Source organism: Melanostigma gelatinosum, assembly GCF_949748355.1.
Source record: "Melanostigma gelatinosum genome assembly, chromosome: 12".
Classification (NCBI taxonomy): domain Eukaryota; kingdom Metazoa; phylum Chordata; class Actinopteri; order Perciformes; family Zoarcidae; genus Melanostigma; species Melanostigma gelatinosum.
The window spans coordinates 24,224,674-24,241,820 of NC_136645.1; the positions used below are offsets into that span (position 1 = coordinate 24,224,674).

Here is a 17,147-nt window from a genome sequence, read left to right on the forward strand (position 1 = left end):
TGCAAAGCCAGTCAGGAGAAGAGCGAAAACATCTCTCCATCAAGAACGGCCTTCAGTGCCGGTATTTACTCTCCTTGCAATGAAGAAATACGCTCCAGTTCTGACATAACCGATGCAATTGCAGCTACGCTAACGTCTTCAGAGACGCCACTGGTTTCTGAACAAGAGTTGCCTCACTGCTGTTTTGAAGCCTCAAGTTCAGCATTTTACAACCAGCAAATGGAAGAGACCATATCTGGACTGTGTAGGAGCGACGTAGAGACACTGTAGACGTCTCTGCTAGTGATAGATACCTGTCAATCACAGTAAGCCCCGCCCTAAAGCATCCCCTGCTTTATGGTCTGTTTGACTCTAAATCAGGGGTGTCCAAACCTTTTTCAAAGAGGGCCAAATTTGATAATGTGAAAATGCCCAAGGGCCAACAGTCCCTGCTGACATTATTTTAAACAATACAAGTAGCCTATACATACATTGTTATTTTATCATTTTATTTTCAATGACAGCAAATAGCAATGTAACCAAATGTAAGCATTCATGTCTGAACACATCTCAACAACTATTCTGCCTTTCTTTCACATCTTGAAAGTCAGATAACAAAGAACAAGCCATCTAAAAGCTAATTACATAGGAACCGATCAATATTCTCACCTCAAGACAATCTTAAATATGACTTAGTGAGGGTGATGAAAAGTTGTCTAACATTTAAATTCAACACACATGAAACAGGCTCACGAAAAAAATCAAGTTGTCTCTTCGTATCTGATGATAGCTCTTCAGTGTTACGAGCCAGGCAAACATTAGCAAACTCTGTCTTCTTCTCGGGGCAAATGGTTTCTGCTATTTTCATAACACAGTCTTTGATAACCTCACATTCCGTAAAAGGTTTGTCATGTTTAGCAATTACCACGGCCACTCCGCAGCTTACTTTGATGATGTTTTCATGTGAAAGGGACCGCTGCTGTGTGGCCAAGTTATCTTGGAGTTGCTTCACTTTTCTAGCTGGCTCGCTCTCTGATAGCTTGTTGTAGCATTAGCACGTTTGGTCTCGTAGTGTCTCTTTACATTATATTCCTTAAACAAGGCAACAGTCTCATGACAAATTAGGGAGACACAGTTGTTTCGGTTTTCGGTGAAAAAGATATTGCGATCTCCACCTCTCCTGGAAGCGGCGGCCCTCATTATCGACTTTCCTTTTTTTACTTGCCGTAGCCATGACAGTTCAAGGGTCAGAGCCAATTTCAAACAGCCAGACAGTTACAGAGTGGTGCTGCCACCATGAGGTAAAAATAGGAATTGCATGTTGAATTTGTATGATTTATTCATTCCGTTTTGACTGTGCTGGCGGGCCATAAATAATGCATTTTAAGACAGAAGGCGCGGGCCGTATAAAATCTGACCTCGGGCCGTGATTGGCCCGCGGGCCGGACTTTGGACATGCCTGCTCTAAATGGTCCATAATGTACGAAATGAACATCATGCTGTATTGAAGAAGACTTGAAACTGGAGATTGAGACCATAAACTCATGTTTACTGAGGTAATAAATCAAGAGAGAAGTAGAGTCATTTTCTCATAGACTTCAATACAACCAGAGGAGTCGCACGATAAACACATGAACACAATACGTTGTGACGATCGACAGAAGGGCAAAGAATGATTATGATGTTTATGATGACATCAAAATACCACTTTACAAGCTGTACTTTTTGGTTTTTGATAAGGAAGCTGGAGTGAACTAAGAGTGCAGATAGCAATTGACCAGTTGGTAAAAAAAACTGTCTCAACCTAAGGCAGGCAGGCAGACAGACAGATGGAGAGAGACAGACAGAGAGTCAGAGAGAGACAGACAGACAGATGGAGAGAGAGAGAGACAGACAGACAGAGCCAGACAGACAGACAGATGGAGAGAGAGACAGACAGACTGATGGAGAGACAGACAGACAGAGACAGACAGACAGATGGAGAGACAGACAGACAGATGGAGAGAGAGACAGAGAGAGACATACAGATGGAGAGAGAGAGACAGACTGATGGAGAGACAGACAGACAGAGACAGACAGATGCAGAGACAGACAGAGACAGACAGATGGAGGAGAGAGAGACAGATGGAGAGAGAGAGAGACAGACTGATGGAGAGACAGACAGAGACAGACTGATGGAGAGACAGACAGAGAGACAGACTGATGGAGAGACAGACAGAGAGAGACAGACTGATGGAGAGACAGACAGAGAGACAGACTGATGGAGAGACAGACAGAGACAGACTGATGGAGAGACAGACAGAGAGACAGACTGATGGAGGTGTCGGAGACCAATATACAGATGGAATGAGAGAGAAGAAATTAGGTGAAGAGAATGAACCAGAGATGATGGGTCATTGTGCAGCACAGTGCACACAATTAAGCATCGTCCAGGTGCTGAGAGCCCCGGCAATTACAGCCCAATTAATGCCAGTGGCATGATTACGGTTACAGCTCAGGATAACTACGCGAACACAGCTCACGGAGAAGAAGAAAGAAAAGGAAGAAGAGCTGGTAATTGAATTCCTGCTGGATCCGTGAGAAGAACATGAGTAAGAGCGGAAAGCTGGAAGAAAGTATGAAAGGCAGTGAATGTGAGACTCTCCATCGCTCTGCTGCATCATGTCACGCTATCTCTGGCTCTTAGACAGCAGGCGGGCTTCTTACATGCATGCTATTAAAACGCTGCTGTATCTGATATCTACAGCATTAATATAGTCGATGCTGGACCTGAGCAGGGAAAGATGTTACACTCACGTCAAGGCGGAGCACTTGTGTCCAGTTAGACTGCTGAACTGTAAGAATTAGTCTTTATGTACAAATAAGACTTCACGCTATGCATGCTTTCAATCACAGGACATTACACGTTCACTTCACTGGCACACGTGTTGTGATCTACTGTCAGTGTGGCAGCATTACACCGTGTGAAGGCAGCAGTGATGAACAGCAGGGCAGTGAACGCACCACGGGACTGTTCGTCTTCAGAGACACAGTTACTGACATAATCACTATTTGACATGGCCTTTGAAGAAATATGTGTGTTCTATGAAATATATGTGTGATATGAAATATGTGTGTTATATGAAATATGTGTGTTATATGAAATATGTGTGTTATATGAAATATATGTGTGATATGAAATATGTGTGTTATATGAAATATATGTAATATATGTGTGATATGAAATATGTGTGTTGTATGAAATATGTGTGTTATATGAAATGTGTGTGTTATATGAAATGTGTGTGTTATATGAAATATGTGTGTTATATGTGAGATGTGTGTTATATGAAATATATGTGTTATATGAAATATGTGTGTTATATGAAATATGTGTGTTATATGTGAGATGACATTTTAAAAATCAACAGTGTTCCCCCTCTGATATGACTGAGGTTCATACATGACCATGGTATGTTCTTCTCTCTGGGAACATGGGTAGAATGTGAGCACCACTCATGACCGTACCAATGTTCACTCTATTAGTACTGTAAGGAAAGTATAGTAACAGCAATGTATGTACATATCTATACTGTATATAGATATGTACATACATATACAGGCAGGACTTCAAGCTCTGCTGTGTGTCCTCACTCACTTTCTCTATTCATACTGGAACCTCCTTGATATCTTAATTCATGCAGTTTTAAGTTGTTAAAAATCACCTTTGTATAGTCTGCGCCCACACACACACACACCTTCCCATTCTAGTTCACACACACACACACACACACACACAGAGTGGCATGTCTTGGCCCTGCAACAGAGCAGGCAATAATTACTCATTCAAATGAACATGTCAGTCTGCCGACAGACAGGCCCTTCCCCCCCGCCTCTCTCTCTCTCTCTCGCTCTCTCTCTCACACACACACACAAAAACACACTTGGCACAGATGCAAGCACACACACACACTTCATGTTGCAGTGTGGGAGAGATCCATCAAGGACCCAGCATGCAGACAGGCTCCATACGGTAGCGCTGTTCTAAGCTGGTCCTCACTGTACGCCTGCCATGTATCAGCTCAACGACACACACACACACACACACACACACACACACACACACACACACACACACACACACACACACACACACACACACACACACACACACACACACACACACACACACACACACACACACACACACACTGACAGCACCCTTCTGTTATACATTTGAAACACTAGGCAGAGCAGTCCAGTGCAATGTTCAGATACGCAGCAGCACTTTTTATGATCGACAAAGTGACTGTTGGTGTGACTGTGGGAACAAGACGTGAGTGTGAGTGTGTGTCTGTGAGTGAGTGTTTCTGTGTCTGTGTGTGAGTGAGTGTGTGTGCGTGCGTGCGAGTGAGTGTGCGTGCGTCCGTGAGTGAGTGTGCGTGAGTGAGTGTACGTGAGTGTGCGTGAGTGAGTGTGTGTCTGTGAGTGAGTGAGAGTGTGTGCGTGAGTGAGTGAGTGTGCATCAGTGAGTGTGCGTGAGTGAGTGAGTGCGTCAGTGTCTGTGAGTGCGTGAGTGCGTGTGTGAGTGTGCGTGTGTGAGTGAGTGTGCGTGAGTGAGTGAGTGAGCGTGAGTGAGTGAGTGAGCGTGAGTGAGTGTGCGTGAGTGACTGTGCGCGAGTGAGCGTGCGTGAGTGAGTGACATGCTGACTTGGAGGCAGTGACAGATGAAAAGCTGAACCGGAGTGAAACAACAATAAGGAAGCAAAGCTAAAAAGAGCCCACAGCTGCTTTTACATCCACCTCCAGCTGACTGCGTGTGAGGGGCTGAGTGTGCGTGAGTGAGTGAGTGTGCGTGAGTGAGTGTGCGTGTGAGTGAGTGTGCACGAGTGAGTGTGCGCGAGTGAGTGTGCGCGAGTGAGTGTGCGCGAGTGTGCGAGTGAGTGTGCGTGAGTGAGTGTGCGTGCGTGCGTGAGTGAGAGAGTGAGTGTGAGCGTGAGTGAGCGTGAGTGAGTGTGAGTGAGTGAGTGAGTGTGCGTGAGTGAGTGTGCGTGAGTGTGAGTGAGTGACTGTGAGTGAGCGTGAGTGTGCGAGTGAGCGAGTGAGAGTGCGTGAGTGAGTGTGCGTGAGTGTGCGTGAGTGAGTGAGTGAGTGAGTGTGCGCGAGTGAGTGAGTGTGAGTGAGCGAGTGAGTGAGTGTGAGTGAGCGAGTGAGTGAGCGTGAGTGAGCGAGAGAGTGAGTGTGAGTGAGCGAGTGAGTGAGCGTGAGTGAGCGAGTGAGTGAGCGTGAGAGTGTGCGTGCGTGAGTGAGCGAGTGAGTGAGCGTGAGTGTGCAAGTGTGCGTGCGTGAGTGTGCGAGTGAGTGAGAGTGCGAGAGTGAGTGAGTGTGCGTGAGTGAGTGTGCGCGAGTGAGTGAGTGTGAGTGTGCGAGTGTGCGTGAGTGAGTGAGAGTGCGTGAGTGAGTGTGCGCGAGTGAGTGAGTGTGAGTGTGCGAGTGTGAGTGACATGCTGACTTGGAGGCAGTGACAGATGAAAAGCTGAACCTGAGTGAAACAACAATAAGGAAGCAAAGCTAAAAAGAGCCCACAGCTGCTTTTACATCCACCTCCAGCTGACTGCGTGTGAGGGGCTGAGTGTGCGTGAGTGAGTGAGTGTGCGTGCGTGAGTGAGTGTGCGTGAGTGAGTGTGCGTGTGAGTGAGTGTGCGTGTGAGTGAGTGTGCACGAGTGAGTGTGCGCGAGTGTGTGTGAGTGTGCGCGAGTGTGTGAGTGAGTGTGCGCGAGTGTGTGAGTGAGTGTGCGTGAGTGAGTGTGCGTGCGTGCGTGCGTGAGAGAGTGAGTGTGAGCGTGAGTGAGTGAGTGAGCGTGAGTGAGTGTGAGTGAGTGAGTGTGCGCGAGTGAGTGTGAGTGAGTGAGTGCGTGAGTGAGTGTGAGTGAGTGAGTGTGAGTGAGTGACTGAGTGAGCGTGAGTGAGCGTGAGAGTGTGCGAGTGAGCGTGAGTGTGCGAGTGAGCGTGAGTGAGTGAGAGTGAGTGAGTGAGTGTGTGTGATTGTGCGTGAGCGAGTGAGTGAGTGTGCGTGAGTGAGTGAGTGTGCGCGAGTGAGTGAGTGTGAGTGAGCGAGTGAGTGAGTGTGCGCGAGTGAGTGTGAGTGAGCGAGTGAGAGTGTGCGCGAGTGAGTGAGTGTGAGTGAGCGAGTGAGTGAGTGTGCGCGAGTGAGTGTGAGTGAGCGAGTGAGAGTGTGCGTGAGTGAGTGAGTGTGCGTGAGTGAGTGTGCGCGAGTGAGTGAGTGTGAGTGTGCGAGTGTGCGTGAGTGAGTGAGAGTGCGTGAGTGAGTGACATGCTGACTTGGGGGCAGTGACAGATGAAAAGCTGAACCGGAGTGAAACAACAATAAGGAAGCAAAGCTAAAAAGAGCCCACAGCTGCTTTTACATCCACCTCCAGCTGACTGCGTGTGAGGGGCTGAGTGTGCGTGAGTGAGTGAGTGTGCGTGAGTGAGTGAGTGTGCGTGAGTGAGTGTGCGTGTGAGTGAGTGTGCACGAGTGAGTGTGCGCGAGTGAGTGTGCGCGAGTGTGTGTGAGTGTGCGCGAGTGTGTGAGTGAGTGTGCGTGCGTGAGTGAGAGAGTGAGTGTGAGTGTGAGTGTGAGTGAGTGAGTGAGTGAGCGTGAGTGAGTGTGCGTGAGTGAGTGTGAGTGAGTGAGTGAGTGAGTGTGCGTGAGTGAGAGTGAGTGACTGTGAGTGAGCGTGAGTGTGCGAGTGAGCGTGAGTGAGTGAGAGTGCGTGAGTGAGTGTGCGTGAGTGTGCGTGAGTGAGTGTGAGTGAGTGTGCGCGAGTGAGTGAGTGTGAGTGAGCGAGCGAGTGAGTGTGAGTGAGCGAGTGAGTGAGCGTGAGTGAGCGAGTGAGTGAGCGTGAGTGTGCGAGTGTGCGTGCGTGAGTGTGCGAGTGAGTGAGAGTGCGTGAGTGAGTGAGTGTGCGTGAGTGAGTGTGCGCGAGTGAGTGAGTGTGCGCGAGTGAGTGAGTGTGCGAGTGTGCGAGTGTGCGTGAGAGTGCGTGAGTGAGTGAGTGTGCGTGAGTGAGTGAGTGTGCGCGAGTGAGTGAGTGTGAGTGTGCGAGTGTGCGTGAGTGAGTGACATGCTGACTTGGAGGCAGTGACAGATGAAAAGCTGAACCTGAGTGAAACAACAATAAGGAAGCAAAGCTAAAAAGAGCCCACAGCTGCTTTTACATCCACCTCCAGCTGACTGCGTGTGAGGGGCTGAGTGTGCGTGAGTGAGTGAGTGTGCGTGAGTGAGTGAGTGTGCGTGAGTGAGTGTGCACGAGTGAGTGTGTGCAAGTGAGTGTGCGCGAGTGTGTGTGAGTGTGCGCGAGTGTGTGAGTGAGTGTGAGTGAGTGTGCGTGCGTGCGTGCGTGAGAGAGTGAGTGTGAGCGTGAGTGAGTGAGTGAGCGTGAGTGAGTGTGAGTGAGTGAGTGTGCGCGAGTGAGTGTGAGTGAGTGAGTGTGCGTGAGTGAGTGTGAGTGAGTGAGTGTGAGTGAGTGACTGAGTGAGCGTGAGTGAGCGTGAGAGTGTGCGTGCGTGAGTGTGCGAGTGAGCGTGAGTGAGTGAGAGTGCGTGAGTGAGTGTGCGTGAGTGTGCGTGAGTGAGTGAGTGTGCGCGAGTGAGTGAGTGTGCGCGAGTGAGTGAGTGTGAGTGAGCGAGTGAGTGAGAGTGTGCGAGTGTGCGTGCGTGAGTGTGCGAGTGTGCGTGAGTGTGCGTGAGTGAGTGAGTGTGCGCGAGTGAGTGAGTGTGAGTGTGCGAGTGTGCGTGAGTGAGTGAGAGTGCGTGAGTGAGTGACATGCTGACTTGGAGGCAGTGACAGATGAAAAGCTGAACCGGAGTGAAACAACAATAAGGAAGCAAAGCTAAAAAGAGCCCACAGCTGCTTTTACATCCACCTCCAGCTGACTGCGTGTGAGGGGCTGAGTGTGCGTGAGTGAGTGAGTGTGCGTGAGTGTGCACGAGTGAGTGTGCACGAGTGTGCGCGAGTGAGTGTGCGTGAGTGAGTGCGTGAGTGAGTGTGCGTGAGTGAGTGAGTGAGTGTGCGTGAGTGAGTGAGTGAGTGTGCGCGAGTGAGTGTGCGTGAGTGAGTATGAGTGAGTGAGTGAGCAAGAGTGTGCGTGAGGTGAGGGGCTGAAGGGAAGCGTGTTAATACGCAGGAGGAGTGTTTTGTCAAATGAAGCAACGGGGTAGCGCTGGATGAGCAAAGTGTATTTGTGTAACCCTAAACATTAAAAAGGCAACATCTCAAGGCCTTAGAACGTCCATCAGATGTGATGATGATTGGAGTTTGCTTTATTTACTGACATGAAACCAACACAAGATGAAGGATCATACGAGAGCGTGATCATTGAAAAATAATAATCATCACGCTCTCATCGTTCTTCTGCAGTGGAGCACAGAGAAAGAGAGTGACTGAAGATAGCACAGCATTTATAGGACGCGTTGCGTAATTGAATATCGTGTGATTGCGGAAAAGTGAGGATAGGGCTGGGCGGTATGACCAAAAATCCATATCACGGTATTTTTTGAAGACTCTACCAGTTTCACGGTATATCACAGTATTTCTTTCCACCTTAATGCAGTGGTCCTGCAGCTGAAATACCACCTTATAACCACATTATGGCGCTACAGCTTCTATTAGTTTTTAAGGCTGTAACTATGTATGAGTCATTTGAATAATGCTCGAGCATTTAGAAAATGCAAAAGCCTAAATTCAGGAAAATATAATGTTCTCAGCTGGTCTGGCTGTGGGATCCACCGTCATTCCTAAATGACAAACCCCGACCCAAAGAGATTATCATAGGATTTTACTTTCATAACTTGAATGTTGAACGTACTGCTCTGCAGAGTCTTTCCTCGTCTCAGTCTCCTCTGCCATGGTGTTTGGTACATCTTACTCTGGTCAGAATGTCCATATTTGATTGGCTGAGCTGCATCACGTGATGTGATTCACTACCCATCAGCCTCTGCTGGCTGTTAAGTTTCGTTTCACGAGTCACGTGCTCGCCCACTGACCAATCACAGCACACTCTGCACCTCGTGGCAGAGCCTGTACATGAACACTGAGCGGCATGTAATGCTGACGTCATTATAGGACGGCCCGCCACTGGCTTCATGCATTAATTAATCAACGCCGTAAACTAACACAAGAACGGCCGGTCAACCGGCGGTGAACAGCTGTTTGTGTGGCGTGTCTTCCGTCACTTCCTGTTTCCTTCACCTCCGGTTTCCTTCACCAACTGGGTCCTAAATCCCTCCATGTATCAACGTACATTTATAACAAATACCACACATATTACGGTAATCAGCGCTGCATGTGTCTGGCCTAAATACCTTTTGTTGTTCAGTCTTTGTTCATCCTGCATCGCTCTTTCCTGTTCTTTAATGCAACGTTACTGGCGCAACAGAGCTGTTAGCTCCCAGCGGTTAGCAGACCGCTGTTACCCAGCATGCAGTTCGGCGGAGACATTTTTTAACTGTACAATTATTAGTGCTACAAATTGTTTATCTGTCACAAACTGGTGTCGTGGTGTTTTGCCCTGTTAAAGAGCATTAGCTGTGGGTTGTTAATTGTTGTTATAATAATTGTTGTCATAAAGTTATAAAGTAAACCATGAGTAGTGTTCCCTCTCAATACAGGTAAGACAACTAGCTCCGTCCGTAGCACTCGTAGCGGCGAACAATATATTTTGCTGCCTGTTGAAGAGCAACAGAAGTTGTGCACCAGTATGACGGTATATGAAAAATTCATATCGTACGGGAAATTGAAACTGGTATACCGGTATACCGCCCAGCCCTAAGTGAGGAGCATCGTTGTTGGATGAGAAGGTGTCAGCGTGTACATACCTGTGGTGTCCATGTGATGTCCAGAGGGACTGGCAGGTCAGCGGAGCATTCAGGAGCCTCTGCAGGGTGCTGTGGGGCACAACACGACACCGTTATGCAGCTTCAATTCAAAGTTCCGGCTGGAAAAGAGAAGCTGCTTCCGTTTACCTCCATGGAAAATCAAAGGCCATTATAACACATGGAACTCCACCGCTCCATATTGTTCTACGCCTTCGTTAGATAGCAGCCTATATTTAGTTCTCTGTGCTTATTATCGGAGGATCACCTTTTATTTGAACATTTACAGTAAACCTCCTTAAAGCCTCTCTGTTCACCTTTTCCCTGTGCTCTTCCTCTCTCGCTCCTCTTCCTCTGTGCCAGTGCTGCCTCCTCCCTCGCTGTGCGTGGTGAGGGATGACCTGGCACAGGACCTGGTGGAGGCAGGGAGGACTCTGAGCTATTTCTTCCCCTGGTGCCAGAGGGGTGAGGACACAGAGCGGGGTCTCTTTATGCATCTAAACTCTCAATGCTCTTAATGCATCTAAACTATTTAAATATCAACTTCCTGGTTTACCGTTAACCTTCCATGTTATGCAACGAGAGATGATTTCTGTCCGATGTGATGGCTAATTTCCACTGTGACTTATCTCTCTGCTTTTATTGTCCGACACTCAGTGTTTCATCCCTTTGTGCTTCAGTAAGGTTAATGAATGTCAGCCATGGTCAGTGAGGGTCAGTGAGGGTTCAGTAATACTGGGTGTGTATCTCAATCAGGGGCATGATGTTGCAATCAGTGGACCAATCAATGGTTGACCAATGAATGATCACTGTTCTCCAGATGTCCTAGTGGTGACTCCTCCTACCCCACCATGTGCTCAAGGCCTTTAAAGTCGTACACAACCAACACTCGGGGTTCTTCCTCCTTCAGACCGCATTGCATTCTGGATGATGATTGAACCTTCTCTGCGCAGAGAATGAATACTTTAAAGACAAACTTCTTTCCTCAATGTTTCTTCATTTCAGTATCATAGGACTGACTCGGTACTAGGGTTGGGTACCGAAAACCTATACGTCCGGTATCTACTGGACCGAAACGCAGATTTCGGTGCTTCCTTTCGTTGCCTGAGCAGATTGAAATACTTTTTTTACACTACTCTGATGACTCCATCCTGGCAGCCTCGGTCCTCCGCTCCTCACTCATAGTATTATTACAACCGGCCGAGCTGTGCGCGCTTTGAAACAAACTCCTCCATCATTCTGGCGAAGCTTCGGCCATGATTTACGAAAAAGAAAAAAAAAAACGAGATCTGTCAAACGGCCAGCAGGCTACTGACTTCCTCCATCGACATCCGGGTACTTAGCGCCGCTGCTAATAAGCACAACTTCCACAGGACGCAAAACCTTCTTCTTCTTTGAGGTGTAGTGGCGGTTGGCAAACGACGAATTGGCGCATTAGCGCCACCAACTGGTAAAATAAAAGTCAGGATTTTGCCGGAGAAGGAAAAATATGCTCATATTTCTGCAAAAGAATTGCTGAAGTTTGAAGCTGTAGTGTGTGTACAGAGTAGGGCTGCACGATTATGGCCAAAATCATAATCGCGATTAGTTTGATCAATATTGCGATCACGATTATTCATTAATTTTAGGGACATCTTTTTATTGCACGTTCACGTTTAAATGAACAAGAACACTGCTTCCACTTCCACTGTTGTGCTACATTCAGGCTAATGTACAACTCTTTGCATCAGACTGGTCCTGATCACAGTGCATCTCGTAGCAGGAAAATATAAAATAGTATCAACACTTTTTACCCAAAATGAAATCAACAGAGCGCTGCTTTCACTTCCATGTTGTGCGACATTCCAGCTAATATACGTCTCGGCATCAAAATAAAACGTATACGGTTCTTATTCACCTCAAGCAAAATATAAATAACATGTTTACCCAAAATAAAGGGCTAACTAAAAATAAATATGTGTTGCTCACAGTATTTATTGGACACACGTCTTTGGCCAAATGAAATGCGATTGCATCTGTTATGTCAGCGTGTCTTTGGGAGGTGGATGGATACGCTGTGGCGCTATGCAGGGTCGCTGTTCTGGTTTCTGGGTTGACGTTGGACATGGACGGAGGTTCAGTGAGGTAACGTTAGCTTTGGCCTTAATGCGTTCCTCCTACTGTGGTTTGTGGTGATTTTTCAGGTGGCTGAACAAGTTGGTTGTATCGCTATGCAGCGCAGACACAACTCAAACGCACTCTGTCATATGATTTGTTCTTGGTTAACATCACTTGCCCTAAATCCAAAAATCTTCCAGACAACGGATGATGATGCTTTTCGAGGGGATAGCTCCTCCCCTTCTGCTCCTGATATTAGATTTAGCTTTCACACGACACCGGTGACCGTCTGTTCTGTTGTCCGTCTCTCTTCTTCTTCTTCTACTAATACCGGAGTCTGCAGGGTGCGCGCATGACACCTCCCATCTCGTTCGCCCCCTGGTGGTCGCTGACTGTTAGTTGCGGAAGCGCTTGATTTGATATGTAGCAGAGCACGCATTTTAAACGTCAAAATATTTATTTATATTTATAGTATACTTACAGTTATACTAACAGTTCATATATTGTTCAATTTGAAGAAAAAAGTATCGGTTCAGGCACCGTTTAGGCACCGGTATCGTTTTAAAAGTATCGTTTTAGCACCGGTATCGGAAAAACCCAAACGATACCCAACCCTACTCGGTACTATTGAATACTTTCTTCCAGCACACTGACTGCTTGTGTCTCTAGCAGCAATGAGCCTGTTTTATCAGTTCAATCCTGTCATAACTGATGAAAATGAGTCCTTACCAGCAACACAAGGAGCACTTTTATGCATCACTAATTCTCTAATTCTCTACGCTTGGGGGTGATTTCACAGAGATTGCTGCTGATAGCACCGTGAACTACGCATCACTTGCAACCACGATCCCTTTCCGACTCACGAAAGATATTTCGTTCATGATGACAAACGCAGCTGTAAAGTTTTGCAGCAGAGTCCAATTTGGCAAGAGCAGTGAAGAGTGCCTTTAACCCTTTGTTAGACGTTTCTCTTGGTTTCATTTGTGACTACTAGTCTAGTCTACATGCGTCTCCCAAAAACATTATGTTTCCCCAGAACCAAATCATAAAAACACACCTGCCACCTCTTATCCGACAGTTGGGAGATGTGTGACATGCAAACGCTGTGTGTTGCGCTGCTGTCCTTGTGTACTTCTCTCCACAGCAGCTGGGTGTCCTGGTTCTCTCTGTGCAGAGAGGAAGGTCTCTCCATCATGTTTATCTGTGCTACATCTCAGCCACAGCGGGTTCTCATGGCTCTCCGCACCCTCTCCAGTTTGACCCAGATTTAGGGGGCACAGATGTAAATCACTGATGTGCTATCAGCAAATTGAACATCCCAAAATGTGTTTGGTGGAGTCGGCCTGTTTGGATTCGGATCGGCTGTCGGGTCAACATCGAGCTGTGGAGTGGTCCATCTGATGGTGAATCACTTTCCATGTGAAAATGATCCAGTGCTGACAGTAAACTGTGTGTGTGTGAGAGTGTGTGTGTGTGTGTGTGTGTGTGTGTGTGTGTGTGTGTGTGTGTGTGTGTGTGTGTGTGTGTGTGTGTGTGAGAGTGTGAGGGTGTGTGTGTGTGTGTGAGGGTGTGTGTGTGTGTGTGTGTGTGAGAGTGTGTGTGTGTGTGTGAGGGTGTGTGTGTGTGTGAGTGAGTCTTACCCTAGACTTGAGTTTAACAGTGAGAACGTGCTGCCTTCCAGAGGAGTCCTCCGCCTTCAGTCTCAACGTTCGGAACTCGGTGTCGATGAAGAGCAGCCTGCGGATACGTGCACAATAAATCAACACGCATTGGCAGAGAACGGTACGCAACACTGTAAGGTGACAGCGGCCATCATCCGCCATTAATCAGAGCAGCAGAGAGCAGTGTTGAGACATCAACTCTGCCTTTAGATTTATCACTGTGGGTACTGACGCAGTGACATTACATCAGGCTACAGCTCCGCAGTCATGCCCCAGATACAGGCATTACTACGCCTCTTCTTCTTCTTCTGCATTTAATGCTCTCATGCAGGAACAGAACGAAACCAATCACGCTGAGGCTGGGGGCATTATCTCTATGTGAGTCACCACAGAACTCCCTGGATTTAATGCTTTCTAATAAAACTGTGAGCAAACACACTTACTGTGTGTACCCTCTGTTCATTGCACAGTCCGAGTAAAACTAGTACGAACACCATCAAGCCAGGAGTCCTTCACACGGCTCCAGCTCATCCGGTCCACTTCCTGCTCGCCGTATTGCTGGGAACCCACCGATGTGCAGCATCGATGGCGTTGGTGCAGTTGAGACTCGCTCAACATTAATAAACTTTGAATAATAAAGCGATAGGGGGCGGGGCCTCGTGGCTCTGCGGACTCAGGCCAGCATATCGTCCATCGGACCTTTACAGAATGCGGCTCACTGACTGCTGGACACTAACTCCACAACCAAACCTCACTTTAGCAACGCTGCAAGCAACCGGGCACGAGCTCCAAAGGGCCACGCCACCAACGCTCACTGCAGCTGTGAACCACAGTCCTCGACTACTGAGCAGGTTAGCGGTTAACCTCCATTCAGTTAGCTTCTTACCTGAAAATAATGACATTGTCGTGTCTCTCGACTCACTAGAATGCTGTTGGAGGAACTTTCCCACGGTGACATAAGTACAGTTCTACAACAGTGCGGGCATGAACGCACACAAGAGGAACAACAAGCTTAAGAGCAGATTTAGCTACAGCCAGCCGTGCAGAGAGCCAGCGTACTAGCACAGAATATTTCCTTTATTGACGTTTGTTTTTCAGCCTGTGCAGAGCAGCCATCTCGACGCTCCAATGCGTGCCGGTACATCGCACACGGCTGCAGGACTTCATTTCTTCAGCTGTCTACATTTACCATCAGACACGATTGGACGGTCACATAAAAGGTGACGGAATTTCCCTGTCGGGTGAGTTCACCTTTCAAGCTCGAGTCGATCTGTAAATCAGAGCTAATTCTAACCTATTGAGGGACAAAGCACTCATCTGGCCCGAGCTCGCACCAACACCAGACCTGGAGACAGAAAGACTCATCAGAGACTACGGCTGTGGACGAGTTCCCTCTCCAGCTTCACGTACGTTACGATGGACGCTCTGTGCTGACGCGGCCGTATATCTGCCGAGGATTTATGGAGTGTGTTAGCCAGGCGTGATGTGAGCAGGGATGACACACACACACTTAGGGGAAGTGACAGAACGATGGGAGACTGTCTGCAATGTGCCCGATTCATTTAAGTGTCTGCCTCACTTGCAATCAAACGCCAGCGCAGGGCAACGGCACCGAGGTGCCACGTGCACGCCAACGTCTGTGAAGACATCGCGATTGGCCTGGCCCGACCCCCTCCCTTCCATGCTGACCTGATGCATCTAGAAACCAGCTGCATATTAAGAAGGCATCGTTTGATCTCCTCTTTGTAACGCACGCACGCACGCACGCACGCACGCACGCACGCACGCACGCACGCACGCACGCACGCACGCACGCACGCACGCACATCTATGTGTATTCTGCATCTATTGAGTTGGCTTTAGAGCACTTCATCCAATTACAATAAAGTACAAATCTACTTGTTGGATTCAAATCCTTTTGTATATATTAGTTCATTGAATATGGTTTTCGCATTCACATGTGCAACTAACTACGATTAAAGTGGTTTAAGGGTCCGTAAAGGTTGTTCTATTTCTAAGTGTGTGAATCACAACCACGAAGGCTGATGCGTACATGATGAACGCGTACCGGGCAAAGCTTTCATGATGCGTTCAAATGTCTTCTTGTAGAGTTCTGCTTTTGGTGAGAAGCTTGAATGAATATGAAATAGATGGATTGTGACCCGTTTACCTTCCTAGCACTAGCTCTCAGCAGCTTACACTACTGATGGCGAGATGTTTGTGTAGATTGTGTGTTTTTATGAAAGTAATAGAGGATAACTTTGTGGCGGTTTAGACTAGAGATGCACCGATCTGATACCGTTGTTTGTATATCATGTGTTCCTCCCTGCGTGGAAGAGACTGAGGTTCATGAAAACAATGGTATCCGACAGCAGATCGGACTATTGTCCCCAAACCCAGATCCAGCTCTGAGTCAGTGTGGGACCTGCCAGCAGAGGCACATCTCTAGCTTACTCTGACTTCGGCATCAGTTGAAGTTATTTCTTTAGGGCAGTGGTGAAAAGTCACTCTGGGAGGAGCCCTCAACGGCTTATCGAGCATCTGCAATGGTATCGGTGCGTCACTAACAAGCACACACTGAGGTCTCGCACCCGGGACAGCGAGGACGAGCCGCCGCCGCTACCTGGCCGTGATGGAACAGCGTGACAGTCGAGACGTCCTGCTGGGACGACTGATGACAGCCTCCCATCGGCAACTCCACAGCCAAGAGCTTCTTCCAGACAGTGCACGCCACACACATTAGTCCGTGTGTGTGTGTGTATGTGCCTGCGCGCTTGCGTGCGCATGTCTCCGAATGCTTTGGCGGTCGACCTACTTGACCTCAGTTTTCCCATGAATTAACACGTAGCGTGCCCTCTCCCACCAATTAAGATGACCGCGCTCTCGCATGCAGGAATGGAGACGCACAGAGAGAAGGCCTGAACCAATCAGCAGACAGCATCACAGCTGAAGAAGCCTGGTGGCTATTAGCAGCGGTCCACACCAATTAAGACGCTAAGCGAGTCTCCAGTGCTTTGGAGATTGAGGCCCACTGTGTATAATCCTCCCAACCGTAACACGACACCCAAAGTGATGTTGGTCCCATTTCCAGCATAAGGCAGCATAAGGCATACCTTCACCCCCCCCCCCCCCCCCCTATTAAAACCTGAGAGTCTTCAATTAGAGCCATTTGCATTTTGCTAATATCATAATTGTAGCCGCGGTCATTAATAGGAAAGCGGAAAATGAGTGTAGTAGTCGAGACTCAATCCGAGCTGGGGGAGAAAAGATAGCAGCGCAGCCCCCCCCCCCCCCCCCCCCCCGACGAGTTGAGACGGTGTTGGCTGAGCCTGTCGCTGTGCGTGGGCTGAGAGTCATTAAATATGACCTGGATTTAACTATAACTCAACAACTAAAAATAAGGAAGTCATTAAGAGCCATTTGTTAATGCGGAGCTGTGTTGTTGCAGGCTCTCCAATCAGTGTAGACTGCTGGGGGGGGGGGGGGGGGGGGGGGGGACTGCTCCATATAGACGTTTAAAGCGCCAGAGGTTTGTAGCCGTACACCACGGTATG

General features: G+C 48.1%; 1 protein-coding gene across 1 annotated transcript in view; it reads right to left on the reverse strand.

The window, feature by feature from the left end:
- Positions 1-17,147, reverse strand: part of fancl (FA complementation group L) — a 34,256-nt gene that overhangs the window by 9,509 nt on the left and 7,600 nt on the right. The window contains exons 6-7 of the mRNA XM_079279828.1: positions 13,573-13,669; positions 9,839-9,907 (exon numbers count right to left, since the gene is read on the reverse strand). Coding sequence (XP_079135954.1) covers positions 9,839-9,907; positions 13,573-13,669 — 166 coding nt within the window. The remainder of the gene's footprint in view (positions 1-9,838; positions 9,908-13,572; positions 13,670-17,147) is intronic.